This window comes from Rhamphochromis longiceps, linkage group LG4, assembly GCF_057381845.1.
Source record: "Rhamphochromis longiceps isolate RC_006_pf linkage group LG4, R_longiceps_female_GT1.1, whole genome shotgun sequence".
In the NCBI taxonomy this organism is placed as follows: Eukaryota; Metazoa; Chordata; class Actinopteri; order Cichliformes; family Cichlidae; genus Rhamphochromis; species Rhamphochromis longiceps.
In genome coordinates, this window is record NC_140560.1 from 1378192 (window position 1) to 1406085 (window position 27894).

Consider the following 27894-nt stretch of genomic DNA (forward strand, 5'->3'; position numbering starts at 1 on the left):
ACCCTGGGTTGACTTATCGAGTTAATAACAAGCTTCACGTGACTGTGAATGCTAAAGTGAATCCAGATAAAGGGAAGAGACCCTGCTAATGTTGGACTCACTTCTTAGTGTAGATCCCAGGAGGAAGTTCAACATAGCCAGCCATTCTTTGTGCTACCTCGACCAAACCTGAGACCACAGTGCAGAATAATGATTATCATCTGTCTCTGTCAAGGACATTTAAATCCACAAATAACAAAAATAATTATATTTGATCATTAAAAATCTCTTTTCACTTAAAAAAGCATGAGCACACTGGTGGATTATAAAAACATGAAAACTCGTTAACAGTAAAGTTAATTTAGGCGTAAACAAAGAGGCAAACATACTTAAGTAGAAGGACTGATGTTGGTGTTAAAATACCCTCTTATATCTGAAATGCTGATTGAACTTTCTCCAAAAGTTAATTCTGTTCATCTGGAAAATTCCCATGACCATTGATCAACAATCACTGATCAAAGCCCACTGATCAAAGCCCACTGATCAATAACCATGAGTCCCATTCACAGAGAGTTGGGGAATGGCTGCAATCACAGCATTGTAAGATGGTGACAGATGTACCCTTAGGCCCCCTCCTCTATTCAGAGATGGTCTTTCCCTTTTCACGTAAATGGCCTCCTTGACTCCGCCCTCAAACCAGCGTTCCTCCCTGTCCAGGATGTTACATCCTCATCATTGAAAGAGTGTCCACTGGCCTGTAGGTGTAAACAGACTGCAGAGTCCTGGCCTGACGAGGTGGCTCTTCTGTGTTGTAGCCAGAGGTTGTTTGGTTTCCCCGATGTATAAATCCTGACAATCCTCCTGCACTGAACAGCGTACACTATGTTACTCTGTTTGTGTCGGGGACCCGATTTGTGGGGTGGACCAGTTTTTGGGGCAGGGTGTTTTGGGTTTAAAAGACACAGAGACCCGGTGTTAGAGCTGCACGATTAATCGTTAGAAAATCGCGATCTCAATTCATACTTATGTGCGATCTCATTTCCAAATGACAACAATTTTTAAAAAAAAGAAAAAAAAGACGATGATTGTACCGCATTTTGATCCGGGACGTACTCTGCATGAAAACAAGCGCTCACTCTTCCTGCTCAACAAATGACAAGGCCGGAGCCTTATACCACGTGATACAGAAGCTGTGCCGTGTGATGCTAAAATTAGCAGGAAAAAACAACGGAGAGCACGTCAGGGATGACGAGAAAGTGACTGGAGAAAATCTGTCCCGGTCAACCACCCAAACATCAATAACAGGAACCTTATACAGCGCTTCCCTATACCCGTCGAACTCCCGCAGGCACAAAGAAATTACGGAGGCTATCACTTATCACCTGACCAAAGATATGGCTCCCATCAACACTGTGCAAAACGAGGGATTTAGGAAAATGATCAACACCTGAAGGAAACGGTTTCCAGGGCCTAATCCGTGGATCGACTTCCTTCGAGGCGTGGACGTCTATCAGCAGAGAATGTCTCTTAGTCTGTAACACAGTCAAATATATTCTCAAGTAATATTCAAGCATGCCATTCAGCGTGTTAGTACGAGCTCGGGAGCAGCTTGGGAGAACAAGAAAACAGAGACTGCTTCAGATTGTCTTCCCAAATTGACTCAACTTTATTCACAAGTACAACAGTTTATATAGAGGGTAAAATTCATGAGACAGCAGATTATCAGTTTAAACCAGTACAGACCAAGATAAGGCAGCGTCTTCCTGCCCATGGGTGAAGAAGCATCCTTTGTGTAGTTTATTAGTTCAGCTACAATTGTGATTATCTCAGCGACATATTTTCAAGGCACAAAACAAAGAGTTCTTACATTAGTGAAATCTGAAACAAACCATTTGGCCTTCAACAGGCGTCTAAAAGATTAAGAAACTAATGTAGCTGAGGGAGTGATCTCTGTGGTATTTCAACCTTGTACCAGCCTGTGATTCTCACACATCAATTCTTGGGTCAAAGAGAAAAATAACTAAAACAAAGGGGCCTTATTGAATGACAGAGTTTTCCTGCATAATGTCACTATAAAACAATATCCAGTAAATGCTACCATGGTACTAAAATACCTAACAGTTCCCCTCTTTTATTATTTTTAAAAATAATAACTCAAATAGAAAGGAAAAATCACAAATGTAATAACATAATATAAAAAGCAAATCATAAAATGTAATAGTTCACAGCCTAATGTTCAATATACACACCAGGATCATCATTGGTAACATCTGGCACATCCTCAGGATCAATTTGTGCTAATTGCAAATACATTGAAGTAGCTGTACTAGGTGGGTGTCTTGCCAAGTGGAGCATGAGGTATTGTCAGCAAAATGTGGCTTGTAGAAATGTGAACAGGGTTGCAGTTTACAATACAAAATAGTAAATAAAAATCCTAAGGTTAATGCAGTAGATATGATTAATAATCTAAATATATAAAAAAACACAGTTCTTCAGTCGTCTCCTGGCCTGGTCCCAGGTTCGAGAGACCTAAGCGTCGTGTGATGACAATGGGCATTTCATTTTTTCCATTATCAGGATGAAACGAGTCTATCTTTATCAGGTTAGACATTGTGTGGTACTCTAGGCTTTCTGTTCCTGCTGGATGTTCGAGTACCTTGTTGTTGTTCAGGTGGGGGATCAAAGGGCTTTCTGAGTCTTGGCTCTTTCAGGCGTTGTGTGTTAATCAGTGATTGTGCGTGTGTAGGTGTATTGGATCCGGGCGCTGGCTCGCCTGAGTCGTCATCTACTTGATCTGACACCTTAGGTGGTTTGGTGGGGCTGGTCTTAACCCTGCTGGCATGAATCCACTGAGGTTGTCCGTCTGTTAGGATGCTGGTTCTCGTCACTGCAAGTACAGTCTGGGGGCTGGAACACGCGGCCTCCCCGAGTGCCCTTGGTTTTAGTGACTTTACCAACACCGCATCTCCTGGTTTCCACGGATGGGTTGGATCTATGGAAGGGAGAGGCTGAGAGAGACAAACTTTCTGATAGTTATTATTCAGTGTTTCTACCAGGTTATGAACATAGTCAGACAATGCAGTGTCTATGTCCCCTTCCAATAGCGGTGCCCCTCTGGAGGCTGACCATGGTGTTGGAAACGGTCTTCCCATGATTATTTCAAATGGAGATAATTTGGTTGCTGCGGATGGAGTCATTCTAATCTCACAGAGGACTTGAGGAAGTAATTTGATCCAGGTCATTCCTGTTTCTATCATTGCTTTAGTCAGGCGATTTTTTATGGTCCAATTCATTCTTTCTACAACTCCTGAACTCTGAGGATGGTATGGCACATGATATTTCCAGTCTATTCCTAGAGTTTTAGCACACTTTTGAATTACTTCTGATGTGAATGAAGGTCCTCTATCACTGTTAATTTGGTGAGGTATTCCAAATCTGGGTATTATTTCATTGCACAACTTTTGACAGACTACTTCTGCAGTTTCTTTTGATGTTGGGTAAGCTTCTACCCATTTACTAAATTGGTCCACTATTACCAGTAAGTACTTGATGCTTCCTTGTGCTGGCATGTGTGTAAAATCAATTTGTAATGTATGAAATGGGAAATCTGGTTGTGGTAAATGCTGATGTTTTGCTTTTGAGCTACCTACATTAGTTCGTGCACATGTTAGACAGGTTGCTAATATGCGTTTTACTGCGTGTGATGTTTTCTCGATTACAAATCTTGATTTTATTGCTCCTATTACCCCTCTTTGTCCGACATGACTCACACCGTGAAAATGGCGGACAAGGATTGGCAGTAGTGAAGATGGGAGGGCAATCAAACCCTCAAGGTTTTTGTATAAGCCGTCTCTGTTATCTAAGGTACAATTATTACTTTCCCAGTAAGTGTAATCTAAGGCAGAGGCCTGCTCTTGTATGAATTTTAGGTCAACATTTGCTTCTAAATAGTCTGGGAGTGTGACAAGTGGCAGCTGTAAAGGCAAAGATAATACTTCCTTTCTGGGTGGTTGCTGTGAGGCAGCAGCTGCTTTCGCGGTTACGTCTGCAAGAGCATTTCCCACTGCTTCGTCTGTGTCAGCCGTGCTGTGCCCCTTCGTTTTAACAACTGCAATTGCCGATGGCAGCTGTATAGCCTGCAAAAGTCTTTGAACAAGATCAGAATTAGCAATCGATTTTCCATCAGCAGATCTAAATCCTCTTTGTCTCCACAATGTGCCAAAGTCATGCACCACACCGAATGCATAACGGCTATCAGTGTAAATTGTTACCCGCTTATCCACATGGAGCTCACAGGCGCGTATTAAAGCCATGAGCTCTGCTTTTTGTGCTGAGTGAAATGGTAATGAGTGAGCCTCTAGTATGATGTCAGGCAATGTCACCACCGAATAGCCACAAAGAAATGAGTTGTCATTTGGTTTTGAACAGGACCCGTCCACATAAACAATGACTGAGTCTGGTATTGGTGTCTGCTCTAAGTCTGGGCGTGGTGCTGTGGATTCCTGTATACGTGTCATACAATCATGATCGTCAGGGTCGTCTGAACCATCCTGTCGGTCAGAGGAACACAGCATACGAATGAGTAAGTGTGCTGGCGAATTGGGTGTGCTGCTTGCTTTTATAGTGAGATTTGCTGTTGAAGTCAGTGTAGCTTCATAACCTGAGCGACGTTGTGCGGTCATGTGTTGTGTAGTTATGTTTGCTAGAATGGTCGTGACCTGGTGATTGGTGTGTAGAATAGTGTCATGTGAGAGTGTGAGCTTCTCGCAGTCCCTTATCATGATAGAGCAAGCTGCTACTGCTCTCAGGCAGGCCGGCATCCCCTGAACTACTGCTGGCAGCACCTTTGAGTAGAAGGCTACTGGACAGTAGCCACAGCCATGCTCTTGGGCCAATACGCCTGCACAGGTTGTGCCGTTCTCTGTGACGTACAGGTGGAACGGTAAGTGGTAGTCAGGCAGACCCAAACAAGGGGCGGAGGTCAGCGCTCCCTGTAATGCATTGAAAGAGGCAGTCATTTCTGTTGACCACAGTATTCGAGGAGGCTTGTCTTTTTTGCAGCATTCACGCAGAATGTGGTCATGAAAAGAACAGTCTGGTATCCACTGTCTGCAATAGTTCACCATGCCTAGGAAAGACAGCATTTCCTTCTGTGTAGTGGGCTTAGGGACAGAGGTCACAGCTTTGACCCTGTCTGTAGTCATGGAACGTTGTCCGTGAGACAGTGTAAATCCCAAATATTGAACAGAAGTCTGACAGTACTGCATTTTCTTTGCTGATGCTTTGTGGCCAGTCTGTTGGAGGTGCTGGAGTAGCATGTGTGTGGCAGTTTGACATAGTTTTTCACTTTCAGCACAGAGGAGGAGATCATCTACATACTGGATCAGAGTACAGCCCTCTGGAGGAATGAAGCCGTCCAGGGTAGCACGTACCACCATTGAGAAAGCCGCAGGGCTGTCTACCATGCCTTGGGGTAAGCGAGTCCATGTGTACTGCTTATCTCTATGTGTAAAAGCAAATATCGGCTGTGTGTCCTCATGCACAGGTACTGAGAAAAAGGCGGAGCACAAATCCACCACAGTAAAATGTGTGGCTGTTGCTGGAATAGATGTCAGTATGCTGGGAACATCTGGGACAAGAGGTGGCAGAGGCATAATGACTGCATTAACTTGCCTTAAGTCTTGTGTGAAACGCCATACGCCAGGTTTGTTAGGCTTTGGCACAGGATTGACAGGAGTGTTATATGGAGATACTGTGGGCTTTATTACTCCAGCTGTCAATAAATCTCCTATGATGATGTCTAAGGCTGCGGCTTTTTCAGCGGAAATGGGATATTGCTTGACATATACCGGCTTGTTGTTTTTCAGCTGAGCATGATAAGGTGTACAGTCGATAAATCCTACATCATTCTCACCTCTTGACCATAATGTCATGTTTTGATATTCAGCTGGCAATGTGACAGCAGAGATAGTACAGTGTATGGGGTAGGTTAGATCTATGTGTCGACATGGTGCAGTAATGTCATAGCCTATGTCAGAGTTATGCGACAAAACCACTGTTTGGCCTTCACTGGTGTGAGCAGTTATCATGTTGTTGAACAGTGTGAGAGAAACAAATATGTGGCTTCCAGGCATGGGGCTACCTGGTAGTGGTGTCTGTACACGTGTTTGGCACAGTGTGTGACGTGGGGTACCAGTCAGATGGATATTGAGTTCATTCTCTGCTGAGGCGTCCAGCTGACACAGAGGCTGTTCCTTCTCCATGGTGTCGGTGCATAGGGCAGAGAAAACATAGCTGTTATCAGTGTCTGCAAACATTTCACCCTTTGTGTTAAATGAAATACACAAGTTCATTTTTGCCATTAAATCTCTGCCTAATAGATTCACAGGCGAGTTTGGAATAATTATGAATGGATGATATGTAATTTCGTCTGGTTTTGGGCCCCAGCGTGTTTTTAGAGAATGAGTTTTGGGGCATTGCACTAGAGTTCCGTTTATTCCCATGGTGTTGATGCACACAGAGGAAACAGGCCCACTATAGAATTTTCCAGACAGTGAACTTTTAGTGGCTCCACTGTCAACTAAAAAGGAATAAATCTTTTCACCTATCTCTATATCTAACGTGGGCAAGCTTTCTGTGTTACGGGACAATTGCAAATTGTGTGTAGTGCTTCACACTGTCCCTCGTCTTCACCTGGGCCTCCCTATGGTTGGTCCAGTCTTTCGTTATCATATGGGTGGGGATTAAAATGTGGATTATAAGGTTGCTCCCTAAGTGCAAAGGGGCCGTTTCTTTGATGTGATTCCTGTCTGCGTTGCCAGTTACCTTGTCTGTAAGAGCTCTGCTGACGCCTAGTGGCAGGAGCTGGTCCTGTGTTTTGTGGTTGAGACCTATGTGCTGCTGATTTGCATTCCCTCCTCCAGTGTCCTATTTTTCCACAATAAAAACATGCGTCTCCACTCCTATCTCTCCTTCTGAAATCTCCCTGCTGCGCTTGTTGAGGGGGCGGGGCCCCTGCATACATCATTTTTTCACTTTCCTCTGAGCCTTCAACATCAAAGTTCAACAACATCTTAACACTTTTAGCCTTCGTGCTGTTGGGGAAAAGATCTGCACCAGCTTTTGTTTTGACAAGTGTGATAAAGTTCTTTATCTTCATGTCATAGAGATTATCAGTGGCAGTCAGCTTCAATAGTTGTGAACATTCTGGATGAATATTGTTTAAGAATGTTGTTATGAAAATCTGATCATTTCCTCCTTCAGGCATGCATGCCTCATTAGTCCAGCAGTGTGTGAAACGTTTCATAAAAACTAGAATGGATTCATCTGGCTTTTGCTTACACATGGTTACTGCATTTAAATCAATTTTATCTCTAGACATTGTGAGCAGAAATTTCTTTAGGTTTTGAAAAAAGGCTGTGATTTTGTCATCGTTTATCCACAAAAACGAGGTGGTGTTGGCTGCTTGGTCATTTTTAGGGTCTAGTTCCTCTACTTCTTCAATAAGCTGAGATTCAGTCACACCTGGGATTCGTTGACATAATATATATCTATAATCAGGCCCACCCAAGTGGTGGTATCTGGTACTTCTCTGTAATGCAGAAACAAAGGCTGTAGGATTTTTTAGAGGATCGGGAAGTTCTTTAATGGTTGCTGCTAACTCTGAAATTTTAGGGGGTTGAATGCAACACATGTCCCCTATTATCATGAACGGGAGGGAGGTGCTGACGTCATTAAATTGTGATCCCTGCTTTTCTTTATAACGGGTGTTTTTGTGGGGGCCCTCTTGAGTTTTTTCCTCTTTTCTCTGCTTTAAGTAGTTCCTTATTAAATTTCTGGTGTTAGTTATTGCTTTTGGCACAGTTAAACCATTCGCTACTCTAGTGTGGCGCTGAACATGATTATCTATGACGGAAACGGCTTGCTGCAGTTCAGCTTCCGTACGTTCAGTTAAAGGATCTTTCATGATTTCCTCACACTCTGCCATTAACTGTTTTGTTTGCTTTTTATGTTCCTGTAACTCTCTTTCTCGTTCAGTGTATTCTCGTTCCTGTCTTTGATCTAGGTTAAACCAGTCATCTTCTTCTGATTTAGGTGTCATTTCAGTGCCTTCCTCACTCCTTTGGGATTTTGCTGTTATATCAGGATATACGCGCTGGTGACGTGCAGCCGCCGCAGCAGCTATTAATTCTGTTTTTTCATCATAAGGCGGCGGAGCCGTAGGTTGAACGGATGGGCATATAAGGCTAGTTTTTTCTGCAGTGGATTTACTAGAGCCTACACTGGCTTGATTTAAAGCATTTACGTCTGGCTCGGGTCCTTTTTTCCATAGTGGTAGCATGCGATTGGTCACATCACGACATTCTATCATATATTTTTTACAGGACTTTTTAATCAGCCTACTTTCCTTATCACAAATAGTATTTAACATTTCTACTGACCTGTTTTCTGGCGATAATCGTTCGGGATAGGGCTCCGGAAATAAATTAGGATGCATTAAACTTACGGTTCTTAAGTTTAAGACGAAATCAGTCACGTAAGCACTTCCGCATGTTCTGGATACGTAATCATGGAAGTCTTCATTGATTCACGAGCGTGGGTTAAACGTAACCGGAAGTGGGAGTCGTACTGAGCCGCTATTTTTATATTTTATTTTTTTCGGTTTTACAGTTAATTTTGATTTTTTATCGGACCCGTCTAAGGTCTTTGAATTATTCTGACCCATGGTCAGTGATTTCCAGAGGGGTTTAGACGCTTGAAGGATTTAAGTTAGTTTTTTTTTTTTTTGCTGTGGCACACCTGAGGTTACTTGATTTTTTTTTTTGCTAGCAATTTTATCTTTTTAGTGAGCAACTTCTCACTTTTTAACGAGCAACTTCTCGTTTTATGACCCCAGGCAACTTCCTGTGTCCTTTCTGCTGGTGAGCAACTTCTTAGTTTATGACAGCAGGCAACTTCCTGTGTCCTTTCTGCTTTTATTTACAAAACAACAGGCAACTTCCTGTGTTTCTATGTGGGCCACTAACGAAGGCTCCTCAGCGTATCCCACTTGTTACTATGTGGGCCACTGAAGAAGGCCTCGTCAGCGTATCCCGTTTCTATGTGGATCACTGAGAAAGGCATAACACAGTCTCATAAAATAAAAAGACACGTGCCTACCTTCGTCAGGATCCCACTTCTGACACCAAAATTGAAGGAAACGGTTTCCAGGGCCTAATCCGTGGATCGGCTTCCTCCGAGGCGTGGACGTCTATCAGCAGAGAATGTCCCTTAGTCTGTAACACAGTCAAATATATTCTCAAGTAATATTCAAGCATGCCATTCAGCGTGTTAGTACGAGCAGCTCGGGAGCAGCTTGGGAGAACAAGAAAACAGAGACTGCTTCAGGTTGTCTTCCCAAATTGACTCAACTTTATTCACAAGTACAACAGTTTATATAGAGGGTAAAATTCATGAGACAGCAGATTATCAGTTTAAACCAGTACAGACCAAGATAAGGCAGCGTCTTCCTGCCCATGGGTGAAGAAGCATCCTTTGTGTAGTTTATTAGTTCAGCTACAATTGTGATTATCTCAGCGACATATTTTCAAGGCACAAAACAAAGAGTTCTTTCATTAGTGAAATCTGAAACAAACCATTTGGCCTTCAACAGGCGTCTAAAAGATTAAGAAACTAATGTAGCTGAGGGAGTGATCTCTGTGGTATTTCAACCTTGTACCAGCCTGTGATTCTCACACATCAATTCTTGGGTCAAAGAGAAAAATAACTAAAACAAAGGGGCCTTATTGAATGACAGAGTTTTCCTGCATAATGTCACTATAAAACAATATCCAGTAAATGCTACCATGGTACTAAAATACCTAACAACACCCTAGACAAACGCTACACAGTGCCAACTATTTTTCTATTGTTGCACTACCTGCTCTGTACACGCAGCGTCGAGCAACGGTGGAGACGGAATTTCAAGCAGGACAACATTTTGCAGCAACAACAAAATGTGAGACATTTGTTGTTTTTATGTTTATTTATTGTTTTTATGTTCAGTCTCAACTGTTACGAAGTTGATGTGCAGTTAATAAGTGCAATAAATATTTATACTGGAAAAGAAAATCGTGAGAAAATCGTGATCTCAATTCTAAGCCAAAAAATCGTGATTCTCATTTTATGCAAAATCGTGCAGCCCTACCTGGTGTTTAGAAAAAATGCATCTCAACTGCTCCGATACTCCTGACACGGGATCACTACAGGTTTTCTCTTGGGCAGCGGTTGTCCTTCTCTCCTGGATCGGCTGGAGCTTTCTTTAGGAGCCTTTCCAGCTTTGACAAAAGTCCAGCTGGGATAACCACATTTATGCTACGTCCAGATGAACAGAATCAACTTTTGGAGATTTACTTTCCTGGATGATTGAGAAGGCATCAAGACGTTCCTCCTAAAGTGTTATTCAGTGTTGTGACAGTCAGCTGCTTCAGCTGCTGCTGGGATGGGCCGTGGCAAAGAGAACAGAGAAAATCAAAATCAGAGTTTCTCTCTGAATTAAAAGCAAGGAAACAGCAATATATTCTACATGGTGAAACTGATGGTTTCTGGTGTTTGGGTCTGTTTTTCTGTATTTCTGCAGATAAAGTGTAAACACAGATGAATTATACCATCAAATGTTAAAGGAAAATATCAGGATGAGTGTCTGTGAGCTGAGAAGGACGTGAAGCGAGCAGTTTATCCCAGAGCTGAAGCTGCTCTGTGTGCAGAGATGAGCTCAGATTCCTGCTGTGATTGATCAACAGTCACAGAAATGCAGACTTGTAGTTATTACTGCAGTATGGTCACAGCAGATACTGATAAACATGTATTATGAGGATGGATGATCAAGTTTCTCACTCTCTCCTTTAAATCTCAGTTTTTTTCTTCTTCACAGTTTATCTGTTAATTTATTAATGAATAACACTGAAAGAGTTTCTGTTATATTTCCCCTTGAACATCAGCTTATTAGGGCGGCATTAGGAAATAGCCCCCCTCCAAAGAATGAATAAATGAATGATGATAATAATAATAAAATGATTAAAAAGCAGAGCTCAGAGTGGTAGAATGGTCAAACATGGATCCACGGGTGGTTCAACTGCATTTGGTGACGTGACTAAAGCAAATCTTTCAAATAATCCCACCATCATCGGGATGTTGTCTCCTTTACTACGGTTACTTTACTTGGTCACCGTGTGAATTTCTTTGAAATGAACCAAATTCTTTTATTTGTTGGTTGTTGCATATTTAACCTCTACAGTCAGGAAAGGAGGAGATGAGGCCTCAACAATGTTGGGTTGTAGCTGTGGTTCAGGTTAGAGTGAGTGTCCATGGAATAAATGTAAGTCAGTGAACTGGAAACATGACTGTGTTCAAACTTTGTTTTCCTTTTTGTAATGAGTCTAATCAAAGGTGGACAGAAGTATCTCCACTTTGACTTTTCTGTGTCACCATCACAGCTTCTGCACAGTGTCATCAAATCTGGATGTTTGTCACTAACAGTCAATGTTTTTAGTGATAAAGAAATGTGTTCACAGAGGGAGGACGAGGAAAAGGAGTGGTGTCTGTGAGGAGGAGCAGCTGTCCTGCTGTGCTTTGTGTCAGGACGTCCTGAAGGATCCAGTCTCTACCAGCTGTGGACACTGGTTCTGCAGACAGTGCATCCCCTCATACTGGGACCAGTCTGCTTCATCAGGAGACTCCTCCTGTCCACAGTGTGGAGAAAGATCCAGAAGCAGAGCTGGACTGCAGACAGCCAGTCAGAGCAGCTGTGTACAAAGTAAGACTGAACATCTGTCTGCTGATGGACTCATTTCTGAAAACTGGACTTCTTGTGTTGTTCAGACATTGAAGAGTTTTCTTTCTGTTTTTCTTTCTGTCAGCAGATGTTGGTCTGCAGGAGGTTTTAGATGAACATAAGATCAATCTGAGGAGGAGATGTGAACGTGTGACTGAAGGAAGTGATGAAACAGGAAGTAGAACCCTCCTCAACACCATCTACACTGAGCTCTACATCACAGAGGGACAGCGTTCAGAGGTTCATACCCAACATGAGGTGAGGCAGCTGGAGACTGCTTCCAAGATGGACGCCCTCCATGACGCTCCAATCAGGTGCCAGGACATCTTTAAAGCCTTACCTGACCAACAGAGACCCATCAGAGTGGTTCTGACCAACGGCGTGGCTGGTGTTGGAAAAACCTTCTCAGTGCAGAAGTTCACTCTGGACTGGGCAGAGGGCTTGGAGAACCAACATGTCAGTGTGGTGGTTCTGCTTTCATTCAGGGAGCTGAACCTGATCAGAGATGAGCAGTACAGTCTTCTGGAGCTGCTCCATGTTTTCCATCCAACATTACAGAAGGTCTCAACAGAGAAGCTGGCTGTCTCTCAGCTTTTGTTCATCTTTGACGGCCTGGATGAAAGCAGACTTTCATTGGATTTCACCAACAGGAAGCTGCTGTCTGATGTCACACAGAAGTCATCAGTCAGCCAGCTGCTGACAAACCTCATCCAGGGGAATCTGCTTCCCTCGGCTCTCATCTGGATAACTTCCCGACCCGCAGCAGCCAATCAGATCCCTCCTACATGTGTTGACAGGCTAACAGAAGTACGAGGCTTCACTGACGCCCAGAAGGAGGAGTACTTCAGGAGGAGATTCAGTGATGAAGAGCTGTCCAGAATCATCTCCCACATGAAGACATCCAGGAGCCTCCACATCATGTGTAGTATCCCAGTCTTCTGCTGGATCACTGCTACAGTTCTGGAGCACATGTTGACTACAGAGCAGAGAGGAGAGCTGCCCAAGACCCTGACTGACATGTACTCACACTTCCTGCTGGTTCAGACAAAGAGGAAGAAGAACAAGTACCATGAGGGACATGAGACGAGTCCACAGGAGCTCACGGAGGTTGACAGGGAAGTTCTTCTGAAGCTGGGGAGGCTGGCGTTTGAACATCTGGAGAAAGGAAACATCATGTTCTACCAAGAAGACCTGGAGCAGTGTGGTCTGGATGTGACAGAGGCCTCGGTGTACTCAGGAGTTTGTACAGAGATCTTCAAAAGAGAGTGTGTGATCTTCCAGAAACCAGTCTACTGCTTTGTTCATCTGAGCATTCAGGAGTTTCTGGCTGCTGTCTACATGTTCCACTGTCACACCAATAGGAAGACAGAGGTGCTGAAGAACTTCCTGGAAAATAATCCAGATGATCCTTACTATTACATTTCATTTTCTGATGATTTGCTTATGAGAGTCATGGAGAAATCCCTCCAGAGTAAAAATGGCCACCTGGACCTGTTTGTCCGCTTCCTTCATGGCCTCTGTCTGGAGTCCAACCAGAGACTCTTAGCAGGTCTGCTGGGTCAGACAGAGATCAGTCCAGAAACCATCCAGAGAGTCGTCAACAACCTGAAGGAGATGAACAGTGATAAAATCTCTCCTGACAGAAGCATCAACATCTTCCACTGTCTGATGGAGATGAACGACCTCTCAGTACATCAGGAGATCCAAGAGTTCCTGAAGTTAGAGAACAGATCAGAACAGGAACTCTCTGAGATCCAGTGCTCAGCTCTGGCCTTCATGCTGCAGATGTCAGAGGAGGTTCTGGATGAGTTGGACCTGCAGAAGTACAACACATCATGGAGGGGACGACAGAGACTGATTCCAGCTGTGAGGAACTGCAGAAAGGCTGGGTGAGTCCAGATGTGATCATTAACATCATTGATCAGTGTAGGTTAGTAGTTTAATTTTGAAAATAAAATCAGATTGTAACCACAAAGTGTTTGTGTCCGTACGCTGCAACCTTCCACACCATTCCTTTATTGTACAGACTCAGCAGCAGCTCCATGGGTCCCAAATCCAAGAGTGGAGAACAGATTTGAAGTGTGTCACATCCATGCAGTCACAGCTGTTTCCACCATGTTTCCACTGATATTGATCCTGTTCAGTGACACGTTTCATATCAGTGAATATGTTCTTTAGGACGTCCACTGACATGTTTAAGTGTCCTGCTGGAAATCACTCAAATCATCCATGAAATCCATGAAAAATCCTTTTAGTGTTTCTAACTTCAGCCTCTGTCCTCTTTCTCTCTCCACCCTCCTCACTGCTTCTTTCACTGATAATCACACAAACATCGTATTCAGCTACAAAATAACACAATAATATCATCTGATGATCGTTATTATAAGAGCAGGATCCATATTTGATATCAGAGTAACACACTGCTTGGTTATGTGCAGTCATCATCAGTGACTGTGGGTCAAACAGAAGCTCTCTGATTGGTTGCTGACCTTGGTCACCTGTCCACTCTCACCTGTTTCTGTTGCTCTCTCTTTGCTGTCTCCATCCTCTCTCTCCTTTCTCTCCCTCTCTGTCTTTGTACGTCACTCAGGTCCAATGGAAACAGTGACATTTACAAACCAATCAAAGACAAACTGATCCATGTCAGGTTATAACAATATTCAAAGTGAATACAGGCTGCTGCTGGACACAGACAGGTAACATCATTTTGACTTGCTGTCACCTGGATCTGGACTCATAAACACTGAAGCCCTGAACAGGAATACAAATCATTTTCTGCCAACTAGCGACACACCAGCAGATAATGGCTCAGAAAGCTAAAATGAGCCAATCATTTCTGTGTTTAGTTCCCCTGAAATCAGATGTGATATCAGCAGCTCTGAGTTCATTCATCATTATTGTCCAGTGATGAGATTTCTGCTCCGTTTGGTAGCAGTCAGCAGGTTTTTCCTGCGTGTGGACGTGAACAGTCGTACCTGACAGCAGGTAGCAAACAGAGATCATCTTTCCAGCTGGAACTCTTCACTGAGCTCAACTCATTCAAATGTTCTGGAGTCAAAACAGGAAACAATCCAAATGTGTGTCTTCACTCTGACTCTGGATCAGATCTCAGTGACAGACTGTGGACATTATGGAAGCCTAAATGTGACACCATCTTCCTCGTTCATCTGCAGATTAAAGCCAAACAAAGATTCTCATTCAAAGTCTGCAGGTCTGAGAGAGACTCAATCACTGTGTCATGTCAAACACAGTAAGAGGAGCTGAAGCACAGATGTGAAGAGCAGATTCATCAGATTATGACCTCACTCTGTTTTGTCTTCATATACATTCAGTCTGTGTTTATAATGCAGATTTTCTGCTTTTATAATAACACATTTTATATTTTCTATCATCACAGACTGACTCACTGTGGACTCTCAGGGACTCATTGTGAAGTTGTGGCCTCAGCTCTGAAGTCCAACCCCTCCCATCTGACAGAGCTGGACATGAGCGAGAACAACCTGCAGGATTCAGGAGTGAAGCTTCTGTGTGCTGGACTGGAGAGTCCAAACTGTCGACTGGAGACTCTGAGGTGAGTTCACTGTCTGCAGCTGTTGTAGTTTTTCTATATTTCAGGTCTTTGATTGATGTTTGAAACTTTCTTTAGTTCCTTTTTTTTTTTTTTGCCTGTCCCATTTGGTTCTTTATCCGTCAGAATTGTTGTCTGAAGACCAACAAGGAGACACAATGGATTTACTTTGCCAAATGGATCATCGTGGCATTGCCGTATTGGTCCATTTGATCGACCTTTGTTTTTATTATTTATTTTATTTTATTTTCAGTTGTTACAGACGGGACAGACATGAGTGAGGGACAGGAAAGGGAGAGAGAAAGAGGAAGGAAAAGAAAAACAGAAGGGGAGAGGGACAGTGAGAAAGGGGTGGGGGGTGGGGGTGGGGGGGAAATCTCCTGGATCACCTGTTGAGAGAAAAAGAAGAGAAAACAAGCAAAAAAAACAGCAACATACTAAACACAACACCATCACGTTAATCTAGCGTAAACAGCAGTAAATACTAAATATTGAATGTTGTTGTGCAGCAAGCAGGACCGACAGCGCACAATGTGCTTGGAAATAGCACCAATAGAGGTGTAGTTTATGTCTATGAACAGTGAACACCCGTGTGCACACCTGCGTGGATCAGCACGCTTGTATTCAAAAGGTTTCTTCATGTAATGGTCTGCTAGAGGATGTAGAGAGCCATAGCCCCGCCCCCCAGGGCATGAAGCAGGCATGGAGGAGATCCAGGCCCCAGACATCCAGAGGCCCCAGAGTGCGAGAGCCCAAGGAGGACCACCGGAGGGGCATCCGTGCCACCCTCGTGGAACTTTCTTTAGTTCCTAAATGTTCAGGATGTGTCTGAAGACAAATGTGAAGAAGTTTGAGTGCTTTCAGAAATGTTGAGTCTTTCCAAACGACTGAACAACAGTTTTTTCTTTTGGCTCCAAACAGAAGTGACAGGCTTGAGCAGGGTTCATTTAAAGGCTGACAGAAGTGGAGTGGTGACGGGGAGATGTTTGACAGGACAGTGTTTCAGCCTCCACAGGTTCATGTTGTGCTCCATCAGTCAGTGAAGATGAAGTCAGTGCTGATGAGGCTGTAGAGTGTGTGAGGGATGTGAATGAGGATGATGACGATCTGATGATAGCAGATAAAAACAGGCTGCAGAGACTTTGAGCCATACAGGGCACACAGTGTGTGTACAGAACAGCTGAAATCATTATGGAGGCCTCACTGGAATATGGAAGCATCACAGTACAGCTTCAGTGAAGCTTTAAAGTCTCTGATATGAGATGAGAAATGAAGCAGCCAGAGCTTTTTCATGAGTGGAAACCCACTGTGACTGTGAGCTGCTGCTACAGCCTCCAGATTAGCCAGCAGCTCATCCTGCTCAACATTTCCTCACCAACTTTAATGGAAGTGTGATGTTTTCAGCTGGAGTGATGGTCAGGGTGGCCTCCCTCTCCTCTTCTTCTCCTCTTCCTCTTTCATTTGTAAAGCCACTTCTGCTGCTTTCATTCATTTGGAAGTCCTGTAGCTGAGTTTGGGAGAGACTAACAGCCTCGGCAGCAGAGGGGAGAAAGGCTGTAACACCACCACTTTACTCTGTTCTACCTGTCACATCATTTTATCAGGAAACAAATATGCTCATGTTTTTACTATGTTTGTCTTGAAGATGTAAGAAGATCACATGGTGCTTTTTATTATTGTGTTGGTTTGTTTGCTGTCTCTTGGATGGAGCCCAGCTGTGCGTGGCCCCTGGGCCTGTGGTCAGAGTGTGTGCTGGATAATCCGGCCCAGGATGAGGCCAAACTGACATGGGATGAAATGTCTGTCACATAATTGAGCTTAGTGTTGTTTCATTTCTGCACAATTTAAAACCAACCAAAACTTTGCTCTGTCTTTTCTGTGTTATACTGTAGACTTTCTTTGATACTGTGTCCAAAAGGAGCAGCTTTTACTTTGAAGGGGAGCCGTCAGTTTCCTCTTCAGGTTGGATGATGGAAGCAAATGAGTGTGTGATGTTCTTTCAGTGTTGCACTTTGTAGACGCTCCCTGAGCACTGGTCTCACAGCCAGCTGCACATAGAGACCAGTGTTGTTAGTCCAGGTCAGAAGATGACTTGTTGCAATGAAAATGAGCTTGTAGTTTGTCTGCTTTAATAATGTGACTGGAAAAAGGTGTTGGACTTCAAATATGTCCGTTTCTGTCACACTTCACCTTTAAAAGTGAAGCCATGTGGTTCCTGGAAGGAAAAACACGACTTTTTCAAGTCTTTGTCCTGTTTTTATGAGAAATGTACGACTTTAATGTGAAACATTCAGAGTTTTTTCTCTTGTTGTGTTTGTTTGAAGCTGCTTCCTGTTGGCTTCAGCTGTTTGGAGTTTCCATTTTCTAAACTTCTACATTCTGAACCTTCTTCAGCTCAGAACAGATGATGAAACACTGAATGCTTTCAAGCTCTTTGTCTAATAAACTTACATCTTTCCTTCTTTATACAGATTGAAGGGCTGTGGTTTGTCAGGGATCAGCTGTTATTATCTGGTAGCAGCACTGAAGTCCAACCCCTCCCATCTGAGAGAGCTGGACCTGAGTAATGACTCCTCCTGGTCTTCGACTAAGAACAACAAGCTGCAGGATCCAGGAGTGAAGCATCTGTGTGGTTTCCTGGAGAGTCCAGGATGTAAACTTGAAACTCTGAGGTCAGTCAGCATGTTTTAGTTGTGCTGAGATGAATATGATTGTTGTGCTGACTCTAAACTGCAGACATCAGGCTGATATTATACTGATCCACACTGAGGATCTTCATGGTAAAGTCTGTTTTCTTCTTCTCTGGTTTAGTCCATTGACTGCAGCAGAACAATGTTCACATTTCAAACAGTGAGACTCAACGTATGGCCCGTGGCCCACACGCGGCCTGCCCACCTTTCCTGATTCAGAGAGAGGGGACCCTGATTAACTGTGTAGCTTCTTCCTCACAGTTCTAAGTATCAGACACAACAATGAATCATCCACAGCTGACTGTCTTTAGCAGGTCAAAGGTCACGGCACACAGCAGACAGTGGGAAATATTCTAACTCTGATCATTTATCAGCACATATCCATATGTATAAAAACAAAGCTGACACTGTGAGACTTGATCAGAGGTGTGATCATCACAGCAGAGGCCTTTGTGTCAAAGTCACTGAGGATCAAACAGAAACACATGAAGCAGGTTTTCCTGTTCTGGCTTTTTATAGCAGATAACCTTCAAAATCTTCTGCAGTCGATGAAAAACTGAAGCAAACCATGAATCAACATGTGAACATGAGCTGATGCTGCTGAAGTGAAGCAAAGTTACAGAGGTTTGATTACAGACACAGCTGAGAGTTTGTAATCTGTCATCATTTTAAAAGGTTTCAATTTCTTCAGTATTGAACAGCAGAAATGAGGCTTTGTTTTCGGAGGCTGACAGCAGTGAACACAACAGCAGACTGGTGCGTAATAAGCAGTGAATCATGCAGGAAACAGATTTCTGAAGGTAAACTGTTCTTGAAGCACACTGAGAGAGAGAGAGCTGTGCAGGAAGTAAAGGTCAAAGTCAGAGAGAATTCATGACGATGTTCATCAAACGTAAAGCAGAGTTTGGATCTTCTTCTGCTGCTGCTTCACTCAGTTTTGGTTGGAGACAGATGAAACCTGCAGCTTCAGGATCTGTGAGCTGTCCACTGTCAGCCCCGACGGCGTGTCCGTGTACGTGCCGTCGAGTGAACGATCCACGCTCTGTGTTTCCATCTTTATGTGTTTAGCTGCTCTCATTTACTGTTTTATCTGTTTGCTTGTTGTTGAAATACTTTTGGGAGCTTTAAGCTGAGATTCTGGCAAAATACATTAATATTAAACATCGATTCAGGATTGAATGAATCAACATCGTTTTATTCAAATTAAAACCATTTAAATGGGAACATGAATTTTTTACAGCCGCCTCTAATGCTGGGTAATGTCAGCTGGTCCATGTGCAGCTGGCTGTGAGGCTCAGGGAGCGTCTACAAAGTGCAACACTGATAGAATATCATCCATAAATATTGAGTAATAACTGGACTCTCATACAGCGAGACTCAAATGCCTTTAAACATCAGCTTATCCTGCTGATCCAAGTCCAACACTGAGTTTGTAAAAACATGTTTGTCAATCATTTTGTTTGGTTTCTGAGGAAAATGATTCAATAAGTTGCTGCTAATACACAACATTTCATCATATTTCCTCATAACCCTCTTTTGTCTGACCATTTGATCCCATTTGAATTTGCAATAAAGGATCCACAGAGTTTGGTGACAATGATGACAGTAGATGTTTGTGTGAAAGTGCTGGAAGCAAATGAGTGTGTGATGTTCTTTCAGTGTTGCACTTTGTAGACGCTCCCTGAGCACTGGTCTCAAAGCCAGCTGCACATAGAGACCAGTGTTGTTAGTCCAGGTCAGAAGATGACTTGTTGGAATGAAAATGAGCTTGTAGTTTGTCTGCTTTAATAATGTGACTGGAAAAAGGTGTTGGACTTCAAATATGTCCGTTTCTGTCACACTTCACCTTTAAAAGTGAAGCCATGTGGTTCCTGGAAGGAAAAACACGACTTTTTCAAGTCTTTGTCCTGTTTTTATGAGAAATGTACGACTTTAATGTGAAACATTCAGAGTTTTTTCTCTTGTTGTGTTTGTTTGAAGCTGCTTCCTGTTGGCTTCAGCTGTTTGGAGTTTCCATTTTCTAAACTTCTACATTCTGAACCTTCTTCAGCTCAGAACAGATGATGAAACACTGAATGATTTCAAGCTCTTTGTCTAATAAACTTACATCTTTCATTCTTTATACAGATTGAAGGACTGTGGTTTGTCAGATATTGGCCTTGATTATCTGGCAGCAGCGCTGAAGTCCAACCCCTCGTATCCCACAGAGTTGGACCTGAGTGGAACCTACAGCAACCTGAAGGATCCAGGAGTGAAGCATCTGTGTGGTTTCCTGGAGAGTCCACGTTGTCGATTTGAAACTCTGAGGTCAGTCAGCATGTTTTAGTTGTGCTGAGATGAATATGATTGTTGTGCTGACTCTAAACTGCAGACATCAGGCTGATATTATACTGATCCACACTGAGGATCTTCATGGTAAAGTCTGTTTTCTTCTTCTCTGGTTTAGTCCATTGACTGCAGCAGAACAATGTTCACATTTCAAACAGTGAGACTCAACGTATGGCCCGTGGCCCACACGCGGCCTGCCCACCTTTCCTGATTCAGAGAGAGGGGACCCTGATTAACTGTGTAGCTTCTTCCTCACAGTTCTAAGTATCAGACACAACAATGAATCATCCACAGCTGACTGTCTTTAGCAGGTCAAAGGTCACGGCACACAGCAGACAGTGGGAAATATTCTAACTCTGATCATTTATCAGCACATATCCATATGTATAAAAACAAAGCTGACACTGTGAGACCTGATCAGAGGTGTGATCATCACAGCAGAGGCCTTTGTGTCAAAGTCACTGAGGATCAAACAGAAACACATGAAGCAGGTTTTCCTGTTCTGGCTTTTTATAGCAGATAACCTTCAAAATCTTCTGCAGTCGATGAAAAACTGAAGCAAACCATGAATCAACATGTGAACATGAGCTGATGCTGCTGAAGTGAAGCAAAGTTACAGAGGTTTGATTACAGACACAGCTGAGAGTTTGTAATCTGTCATCATTTTAAAAGGTTTAAATTTCTTCAGTATTGAACAGCAGAAATGAGGCTTTGTTTTCGGAGGCTGACAGCAGTGAACACAACAGCAGACTGGTGCGTAATAAGCAGTGAATCATGCAGGAAACAGATTTCTGAAGGTAAACTGTTCTTGAAGCACACTGAGAGAGAGAGAGAGCTGTGCAGGAAGTAAAGGTCAAAGTCAGAGAGAATTCATGACGATGTTCATCAAACGTAAAGCAGAGTTTGGATCTTCTTCTGCTGCTGCTTCACTCAGTTTTGGTTGGAGACAGATGAAACCTGCAGCTTCAGGATCTGTGAGCTGTCCACTGTCAGCCCCGACGGCGTGTCCGTGTACGTGCCGTCGAGTGAACGATCCACGCTCTGTGTTTCCATCTTTGTGTGTTTAGCTGCTCTCATTTACTGTTTTATCTGTTTGCTTGTTGTTGAAATACTTTTGGGAGCTTTAAGCTGAGATTCTGGCAAAATACATTAATATTAAACATCGATTCAGGATTGAATGAATCAACATCGCTTTATTCAAATTAAAACCATTTAAATGGGAACATGAATTTTTTACAGCCGCCTCTAATGCTGGGTAATGTCAGCTGGTCCATGTGCAGCTGGCTGTGAGGCTCAGGGAGCGTCTACAAAGTGCAACACTGATAGAACATCATCCATAAATATTGAGTAATAACTGGACTCTCATACAGCGAGACTCAAATGCCTTTAAACATCAGCTTATCCTGCTGATCCAAGTCCAACACTGAGTTTGTAAAAACATGTTTGTCAATCATTTTGTTTGGTTTCTGAGGAAAAAGATTCAATAACTTGCTGCTAATACACAACATTTCATCATATTTCCTCATAACCCTCTTTTGTCTGACCATTTGATCCCATTTGAATTTGCAATAAAGGATCCACAGAGTTTGGTGACAATGATGACAGTAGATGTTTGTGTGAAAGTGCTGGAAGCAAATGAGTGTGTGATGTTCTTTCAGTGTTGCACTTTGTAGACGCTCCCTGAGCACTGGTCTCACAGCCAGCTGCACATAGAGACCAGTGTTGTTAGTCCAGGTCAGAAGATGACTTGTTGCAATGAAAATGAGCTTGTAGTTTGTCTGCTTTAATAATGTGACTGGAAAAAGGTGTTGGACTTCAAATATGTCCGTTTCTGTCACACTTCACCTTTAAAAGTGAAGCCATGTGGTTCCTGGAAGGAAAAACACGACTTTTTCAAGTCTTTGTCCTGTTTTTATGAGAAATGTACGACTTTAATGTGAAACATTCAGAGTTTTTTCTCTTGTTGTGTTTGTTTGAAGCTGCTTCCTGTTGGCTTCAGCTGTTTGGAGTTTCCATTTTCTAAACTTCTACATTCTGAACCTTCTTCAGCTCAGAACAGATGATGAAACACTGAATGATTTCAAGCTCTTTGTCTAATAAACTTACATCTTTCATTCTTTATACAGATTGAGGGGCTGTGGTTTGTCAGAGATCAGCTGTGATTATCTGGTAGCAGCACTGAAGTCCAACCCCTCCCATCTGAGAGAGCTGGACCTGAGCTACAACTACAAGCTGAAGGATCCAGGAGTGAAGCATCTGTGTGGTTTCCTGGAGAGTCCAGGATGTCGATTTGAAACTCTGAGGTCAGTCAGCATGTTTTAGTTGTGCTGAGATGAATATGATTGTTGTGCTGACTCTAAACTGCAGACATCAGGCTGATATTATACTGATCCACACTGAGGATCTTCATGGTAAAGTCTGTTTTCTTCTTCTCTGGTTTAGTCCATTGACTGCAGCAGAACAATGTTCACATTTCAAACCTTCAAAGAAGAAGAAAAATCCTCCACTGGATAATTCACTGTGAAACTCTCCAACTCTTCATTCCACCTTAAAGTCTGTGTGACACTGAAATCCAAAGCAAAATGTGCGTTTGCTTTACAGACAGCAGTCCAACACAAACATACACACATCATCCAAAACACAGTCCAACATCCAAATCTCCTCCACTGCCAGCATGAATGATGGGAAAGAGAAGGAGGAGCACTCTGACATTCAGGGTTAGAATGAGTTTCATCAAGCAGACTGTGAAGATCAAAGCTGCATCAGAAAGCTTACATGAATGAATGAGTGGACAGAAGTGGACAGAGATCATCTGAAGCACTTCAAAGGCTTTAAATCAGCACATTTCTCTTTATTCTTTATCAACTCTGTTAGTTTCTCTCAGTTTTCTGTGGAATGAAGCTAACAGCAGGCTAATAAGATGCTGACCAATAGGTTTCTATTAAAGGTTGTAATTTGTATATGAAAAAGTGCTTTGGCTCAGCAGGGATCAGCTTACAGGTAGAATACAGCTGCTGGATGGGATTAGCATGTCATAGCTATCTACCAAACTGCTAACTGGGGGATTTCAGGCCATCTATGGATCATTTTTGCTAACTGTTTATTCAGCTTAGGCTCACAGGGCTGCAGCCTGTGCCCTAGCTGTCATAGGGCAAGAGGCGTGGTCCACCTGCACAGGTGAGCAGTCCATCACAGGGCCAACAGAGAGAGACAGAGAAGCACTCTCTCACATCCACACCTACAGCCAATGTAGAAGCACCAATGAACCTAAGCAGCATTTCATTGGACTGTGGGAGAACATCCAACCTCCACAGAAAGGCCAACAAGCTTCAACCTACAACCTTCTTGCTTTAAGGCACTAGTGCGAACCACTTTTCCCCATTTCAGCCCAAATCCTGCATCTTCCTGTTTCTGACTCCAGGCCAGCTCCACTAACACTTTCTCATCAGACACTGCCACCTAGTGGAGGAAGTCTTAGTTCCATTTGAAGCTTCAGATTACAGTTAGTTCCTTTACAAAGAGGTGGAGGTGGTGGGGCCACAGCACCATCATCACTGAGTGCCATAGGACACTTAACCTTTGTTTCCATATGCTGGGAACTTCCTGTTGTTCCAAGGAGGACTGGAAAATGTTCCTCACAGCACACTTCAATCATCTCCCTCCCACAGCATCAGGACCAGGGCTTTTTCTCTCTTTGGTCCCACTAAGAGATTTCCACACAAACACCTCATCAGTGGGACTCTCAGAGCTACCAGTCCTTTGCTACAATCACAAAGCTCTTCATTGAAATCAATGATATCAAAGCTGGAATCAAATGAGTCCAAGTCTTCTGCTGATTCAGCATCACATTCATCTTTGCTCCTTGTTCTGCATCCCCACCATGGACTTCATTCCAGCCTTGAGTCTCCTTTATTCAGCTCATCCTCTGCTTTACTTTTACACCTGATTTTAGCTGCTTTGTCTCTCTTTCAACAAGTTTCTGTGCCTCAATCTTTTTCTTCTCTCCCTCATAACAAGACAGCTTCTTCTGCCTGAGAACATGTTGGAGTGATTTACTAATCCAGGGCTGCTTATTGGGGAAAATACTTCCTGTTTCCAAAGTAATCCCCATTTTCCCCAGAAAGAAATGTCAGTAGAAATCGATGATCTAAGTGAGAACATGAGCCTTTAAAAAGTCCCAGTGGGTGCAGTCAGAGCAGTCCCTCAGTCCCAGTATAGAGTCTTTGGTCCAGACTGGAACAGCTGTGTGCCCAGTTTGAGCTCTCTTCAGTCCTGTGACCTGACAGACCCAGAGGGGCCATCACATCACATTTAGAAGCTCCCCTGATGGAGCCACAACACATGTCCAATACTTAGTCTGTCTTGTTGGACCAACTGGAAGAAATGATTCAAGGACTTAGTCACAGAACAGAGATTCAAATCTCCAAAATCCAACTGGCTGCATCAGGACATATAGTCTGAAACTCTGCACAGTTTCCTGTTTGAAGCTGCTTCCTGTTGGCTTCAGCTGTTTGGAGTTTCCATTTTCTAAACTTCTACATTCTGAACCTTCTTCAGCTCTGAACAGATGATGAACCACTGAATGATTTCAAGCACTTTGTCTAATAAACTTACATCTTTCATTCTTTATACAGATTGAGCTGGTGTGGTTTGTCAAAGATCAGCTGTGATTATCTGGCAGCAGCACTGAAGTCCAACCCCTCCCATCTGAGACAGCTGGAGCTGAGAGGAAACAACCTGAAGAATCCAGACGTGAAGCAGCTGTGTGATCTTCAGCAGAGTCCAGACTACAGACTGGAGACTCTGTGGTCAGTAGAGTGATGGAGTGAGTGGGTGGTGCTGTCAGCAGTATTGTACTAAACACAGTCAGTATGAAACAAAGATCCAGTGTTTCCTGTAAAGCTGCAGCTTCTCAGTGAAGCTGTGAGAGGAGAACGGTGACAGGCTTCAGGATTGGACACAAACACTTCCTGTTTCTCACCTTTATGGTCACCATGGTAACGGCTGACACGCTCTGATCAAACACTGTCAACAGCCAATCAGCTCTCTGAACAAAGCAGCACGCAGACGAATGACTGCATTAATTTCCGAATTTAAAGCAGTGAAGAACACAGTCTGTAGGTGAGGAAGAGTTTAGTGAGAGCAGATGTTTGGCTGGTATTCCTCCAGTTAACAGCTGGAACCGTCCATCTGGATTGTTGGGCTTGTTGTTGGGGTTCCTACAGAGCTCAGAGTGGACACACCAAGGTTCTTCTAATGAATGAAAGTCCAAACTCAAACTAGGAGGGAAAAACATTTTCAGCAACTTCAATAAAAATCCAAAGATTAGAGAAAGTGAAGCAACAATGAGTCCTAGTACAGTCCCAGCACTGACGTCCCTGCTGCTCTTTATACTGGATGTGCTGCATCACTGACAGCTGATGAAGAGTCTCTGGAAACACTCGTTTATCTCCTCTGCTCTTCCTTCTTCTCTCTGCAGGAGGGTGGCCATGATGGTAAACAGGACGGTGTGTGTGCTGAGAGAGGAGGAGCTGTGTCCTGATGATCCAGAGAGGTTGAAGCAGCAGCAGCTTGTGTGTAGAGACGCTCTGACTGGGCCATGTTACTGGGAGGTGGAGAGGAGAGCTTCATCCAGCAGTGACTGACAGAGGAATGAAGTGCAGATGACTGTCAGTGCTGCAGAGTGAACTGCTCTGAGAACAGCTCCACTGTCAGACACAATGTAGAGTCCAGCATCATCCCTGTGTGTCCCTCTGGATCTGACAGGATCATCAGTGTATCTGGACTGCTCTGCTGCTGCTCTGTCCTTCTACAGTCTCTGCACAGTCTCTGTCTCACTCTGACTTCAGACCCTCCTGGATCAAACTCACCTGGAAAGACTTTCAAACATCACTCAATAGATTTGAATACAGAATATATTTGATATATACTGTAGATGTACTGTAGAGTTGCAGTTTGTCACTTGTAAATACAGTCTGTGAGCAGCTGTGAGCTGAAAGATCTTTCTAGAAACACGAAATGTTTTCACTCTTCTGTTGCTTTTTCATATATTTCCACAACATTAATATTGATCCCACCTGTCTCACCTGTTTCATGCTTTTAGACATAAGAACAGGACACGTGTGATCTGAGCGCTGCTGTGGTTGCTGTGCTGCACGTCTTCATTTAGATAACAGAGACATCTAGTGGTTCAGAGGGAGAACTGCAGGAGGTGGAGCTGTGTTTTAGCATGGAAAACTTTTTATCTTTTAGGCGCAGATACAAATATGACAAGTATCAGTGTGAGATACAAAAGGTCACATCAGTCAGCAGAGGGAACAGTGATCACACAGCAATGTACGAATAGAAACAACAGTGAATCTGGACATGTATACAGATGGGAGCAAACAAACAGGATGTAACACTACATTAAAGCCACAAATGGGAAGAAAACAAACCCAAAGAAAAATATATTTGATCTCAAGAATCCAAGTCAGAGGTTGTGGCCTCGTACACATACCTCGGTATTGTGGTTGATGACAGTCCTTCCTATAAGCCACACATTGAACATCTAATAAAGACACTGAGGCTGAAGTTGGGCTTCTCTTCCAGGAACAGATCATGTTTCACAGGAAAAAGCTTGTTGCTGCCACTTTTTTTCTTTTACCCGCCCTGGATTACAGTGACATGATTTATTTGAATGACTCTGCTTGCTCTCTTCATCTGTTGGATTTTGTCCATCATGGGGCTTGCTGTATGTGTATATATATATATACACACGTATGTATATATATATATATATATATATATATATATATATATATATGTATATGTAAGGTTGTGTGAATGTGAGATGGGTTATTTTGGTATGTTGTTCTGCTTTAGCCACGAGTGTTTTGTTTAAGTTGTGAGTATGTAAAGTCATTTTGAATTAGTTTGTATTTATTTTGCTTTTGAGAGAATGCTTTTTGTAGCTTTATTTTTGTTTATGAACTCTGTTATTTTATGGGAAGAATGCATTTGTGTTGTGTATATGTTGCAGAAATAAATGAGCTCCGGCCTGAGCAAGACGCTAACTTCGGTGTCCTCTCTAGTTGCTCATATTTGGCTACGGAGTGCTCTCTAGCCTGTGTGCCGCTTGCTGCCGGTCCAGATTCCCCTAGGTCTGGTGTTGGTAACACAATCAAGGTGTTCGGAGAGTGTACTAAAAAAACCGTGGAAGAATGAGGGGTCATCAACATTTGGACCATATATACTTACAATACCTAGCTTTTGGTTAAGTATAGATAGTTTGACGATTAGGAATCTGCCCTCTGGATCTATAACTGCATCGAGTACTGTGAAATTAATATTTTTATGTATTAGAATTGCTACTCCTCTTTGTCTAGAATTATAACAGGCTGAGAACACATGAGGAAACTCAGGTGTTAAGTTTGTTCAAACCTGTGACAGGCATGTGGGTTTCTTGTAATAAAACAACGTCTGCCTGTAATTTTTTAAGTTGGTTAAGTATTTTTAACCTTTTTTCCCTAGAGCCA

The 27894-nt window shown here is 43.0% G+C and overlaps 1 protein-coding gene across 5 annotated transcripts in view; it reads left to right on the forward strand.

Moving 5' to 3' along the window:
* LOC146670758 (NACHT, LRR and PYD domains-containing protein 12-like) overlaps positions 1–27894 on the forward strand; it is a 266232-nt gene that overhangs the window by 155416 nt on the left and 82922 nt on the right. For 2 of the 5 annotated variants that reach the window (XM_085402824.1, XM_085402823.1), the window contains 6 exons: positions 11532–11773; positions 11877–13680; positions 15189–15362; positions 17831–18031; positions 20177–20356; positions 22504–22680. In XM_085402824.1, coding sequence (XP_085258950.1) covers positions 11532–11773; positions 11877–13680; positions 15189–15362; positions 17831–18031; positions 20177–20356; positions 22504–22680 — 2778 coding nt within the window. Of the gene's footprint in view, positions 1–11531; positions 11774–11876; positions 13681–15188; positions 15363–17830; positions 18032–20176; positions 20357–22503; positions 22681–25011; positions 25186–25856; positions 27872–27894 lie in introns of those variants that run through there. The other 3 variants (XM_085402826.1, XM_085402825.1, XM_085402827.1) reach the window with 3 other exon arrangements.